The sequence below is a fragment of the Coenobita brevimanus genome, chromosome 104, assembly GCF_032717465.1.
Source record: "Coenobita brevimanus isolate Jiangsu-jjx chromosome 104, ASM3271746v2, whole genome shotgun sequence".
In the NCBI taxonomy this organism is placed as follows: Eukaryota; Metazoa; Arthropoda; class Malacostraca; order Decapoda; family Coenobitidae; genus Coenobita; species Coenobita brevimanus.
In genome coordinates this window covers 131,669-135,391 of record NC_137057.1, presented here as the reverse complement: position 1 = coordinate 135,391, position 3,723 = coordinate 131,669, and the positions used below count along the sequence as shown (strand labels likewise).

At 44.5% G+C, this 3,723-nt stretch overlaps 1 protein-coding gene across 1 annotated transcript; it reads right to left on the bottom strand.

The window, feature by feature from the left end:
* Nucleotides 1–2,657: 2,657 nt before the first annotated feature.
* Nucleotides 2,658–3,197, bottom strand: LOC145415959 (uncharacterized). Its single transcript, XM_080285062.1, has one exon. The coding sequence runs from the start codon at nucleotides 3,195–3,197 to the stop codon at nucleotides 2,658–2,660; it is 540 nt and encodes a 179-aa protein (XP_080141188.1).
* Nucleotides 3,198–3,723: the final 526 nt, after the last annotated feature.

The following is a 3,723-nucleotide window of genomic DNA, read 5'->3' as shown; positions in this document are numbered from 1 at the left end:
CCTTTGCAATGGGCGCAGAAGCAGTTGGGCATGAATGCGACATGGTTTCACCTCAGAGGACAACAAGGAACTGATTCCCGTGGCGTATATGGGCAGGCAAGGGTTGACAAGGTCAATAGGGTGACAGCTGCTAATTTACATGCTATGAAATGATTGGTAGGAAATCTCGACAAAAAAAATAGGTAGTTCCAGGTGAATGTAAATATCACTTTGGTTTCTCTCTTGCTTTCATATATATATTTTTATTACGAGAATAGATTATACAGCATATTTCAAGGGGAAATTACTGGGGGAAATGAGTGAACGTGTCCACGTTAGGTGTTGTCAAGTGATAATTAGCCAATTCCAGGTATATGGCACTATCACTTACCATATTTCTTTTTTGCATATATTATTTTGTATAAGAAAAGGGCATAGGGCTTATTTCAATGGATGAAATCAGTGGAAAATTCTGGGGAAGATTTGCTTAGCTTAATGCGGCCGGGCAGGCAAGAGGAGAGGGTAATGGTGGGGAGGTAGGGAGGGGAGTCCAGAACAGGGAAAAATGGCTAAATTGTCAACAATGGATGGGAGTACAGATGAGATCAGGAGTGCTGACTAGTGTTGGACATTGGCAGTACTGATAGATGATACAAGCCACCGCTTGTAAGCCTGGGAGAATTCAAAATAACACAGAATCACAAAAGTGACGCCCCGCAGTATGATCCATTGCACCTGAGCGTCACGAAAGTGACGCCCCGCAGTTAAGGGGTTAACACATGGGGATGCATCTCCATATATAATAAAACTACTTCATACTATCGTACAGTGTCAGTGTTTATTTATCCATCTATTTATGTATCTGGTTATCTATTTATCCATTTGTCTATTTAGAAGTTGAACAGCCTTTACGTCTTCTTCTTTCTCATCATAAATAAAGCGTAACAAAAAATTTACTTCTAAATTTTTCATCGAGTTTTAAGAATCTCTGTTCAAATTTTTTACATTCATTTTTTCATAATTGTTATTTGCATGTTTTTCTTGTTATCGCCCACCTAGCCAGGCGATAATGTAATTGCCCTGTATGTGTGTGTGTGTGTGTGTGTGTGTGTGTGTGTGTGTGTGTGTGTGTGTGTGTGTGTGTGTGTGTGTGTGTGTGTGTGTGTGTGTGTGTGTGTGTGTGTGTGTGTGTGTGTGTGTGTGTGTGTGTGTGTGTGTGTGTGTTGCTCTGCCCAAAATATCTCAAAGTCAAGAGGGCAAACTGTATCCAAACTTTGTGGGCAGTATCCTGGGACATTTGGCTGGTTTCTTAATAATTTTGGCGAAGCTGCGATGATGTGCCTCTGATTGCCAGAGGCTTCTGCAAGAAGAAAAATATCATTTTTTTTTTATATTTTAGGTTCTTTATTTAGCAGTCAGTACAAACATCAACACAGTGGGGAACATTGTCAACAAAGACCAAGCTGGGAAGGGTATGTGAGAGAAGGGTTACAATCAAGAAGAAATGGCAAACATCATGGGCCACGAAGCTTCACTCATCCTCCAACGCCACCCACACGGGTCTCTCCATGCGACCCTCTTGGCAGAGGCTCTTCCCCCTCTAAGTACCTCCCGACAGGAGTGATCGACCTCCTCCAGCCATTAGTTAGATGGCCTTCCTTTTGGCCTCCTCCACCCTGGGTTAACTCGTTCTGAGATCACCCTGCGAGCAGGATCAGCCTCAGGAATGTAGGCCATGTGCCCACATAGCTGGAGTTGCCACTGACATATTACGTTGGTTAATAGGCCTCAGTTCAGTCTCACAGAGTAGTCTCTCGTTATGCATCCAGTTGTACCAGCGATATCCCATGATTCTGTGAAGACACTTTGTATCAAAGGAGTCAATTCACTGCTTCAGTCACTGTTTCCATATCTCACAGCCATAAAGTAAGACAGGGAGGATCAGCACCCTGAAGATGCAGTTCGGACATTCGTCCTTCTACATAAATAATGACAAAGCTAAATACAAGAAATGAATTAATCCATAACCCAGTTGGCCAGACCAATGCGATGAGAGATCTTACTGTCTGATCTACCATTGTTATGGATTACACTACCGAGATAAGTGAATTGCTCCAAGACTTTTATATCCTCACCACATGCTTGGACTGACTGAACTGCTTCATCCAGCAAGCCACCAAATGCCTGGACCTTGGTCTTGGCCCAGAAGATCTTTAATCCCAACTGCTTTGCATTCTTGTGAAATTCCTTGAGAGCACTCAGTAGTATCTCAGCCACTCCATTAGGATAACTGCATCATGAGCAAAGTCAAGGTCAGTAATCCTGAAATTGCCAATTGATACCCCACAGTAACTTTGACTCACAGCCCAGTCCAGTACCCAGTCCATACATGTGTTGAAAAGTGTGGAGGCAAGGACACATTCCTGTCTAACACCAGAACTTACTAGGAAGAAGTCGGATGCTCCCCCCGCCCCCACACTTGATAGCACTCTCAGTGTTTGAGTACAACCCAGGAATCACTCAGATTATCCATGCAGGGATCCCTCGGAGTTACAGAGTTCCCACAGTGCTCTCAATTTACGGAGTCAAAACCCTTCTTGAGATCCACATAGGCTGCTAGCAGACTTTGTCAAAATTCAAGACGGCATTCTACAAGAACTCGAAGAGTATGGATATAGTCAATGGTAGGCTAGACCTCTTGAGCGTGAATCCAATTGATTATTTCTCTGAAACATTAGCAGATGGTCCTGGATGCGCATCAGGAGAATGTGAGCAAGAACTTTGTTTGGCTCACTGAGCACTGTAATACTCCAGTAGTTACTACAGTCACACTGGTTTCCTTTTCCTTTCCAGACAGGGGTGGCCAAACCATCTGTCCAGTCAGGAGGAATGATACCAGACTGCCAAATGGCCTCTATGACTGCATGTAACCCCCTGATCATGGCTTTGCCCCCAGCCTTGATCAGTTCTGCTGGGATGTCACAAATACCAACTACTCTACCACTTTTCAACCTAACAATTGCCTTCTTGATTTCATCTAGAGAGGGCATGGCTTTGTCAATTGGTGGGACAGCAGTCAATGGCTGTACATCAGCCAATGGAAGCTCTCCACTGGGAGGGTCGGCTACGTATGGCTGCTCAAAGTACTCAGCCCAACGAACCTTATACTCACATGCCCTTGACATGAGCCATCCATCTGCTGTCCGAACGGAGTTCATCTGAGAGATGGGTCTGGAGTGGAGCTTCTTCAGGGCTCGGTAGATGGGTCAAAGGTCATTTGCATTAAAACGACCTTCCACCTCCTCAGTGATTTCCCTGACATACCTCTCCTTGTCCCTTCTCAGTAAAACTCATGCCTTTAGAGACAGAAGTCTTTGCTGTGCCCAATCTCCAGTTAGTCTGGCAGCACGACTCGCCTTAATTGTGGTCAGCGTCCCCCACAAGATGAATCCCCCTCCTTGATCTCGGGCAGTCTCCAGTACATTTATCAGCTGCTGCCAGGATAGCACACTTAAATGTATCCCCTTGTTAAACAGGGTCCTCAATACAGCTGAGCACTTCAAACCGATTTGAGACTGCCACTGCACACTCAAATGCACTCTCCTCATCCCTGACTTTCTCAAGATGGAACGTTCTTTGGTGGCATCTTGAGAATCTCTCAGTTTTGATTTGTAGCCTTAGAGTAGCAACAACAAGTATGTGATCATTAGCAAAGAACTCTGCAATCCTGAAAACTCTGCATTC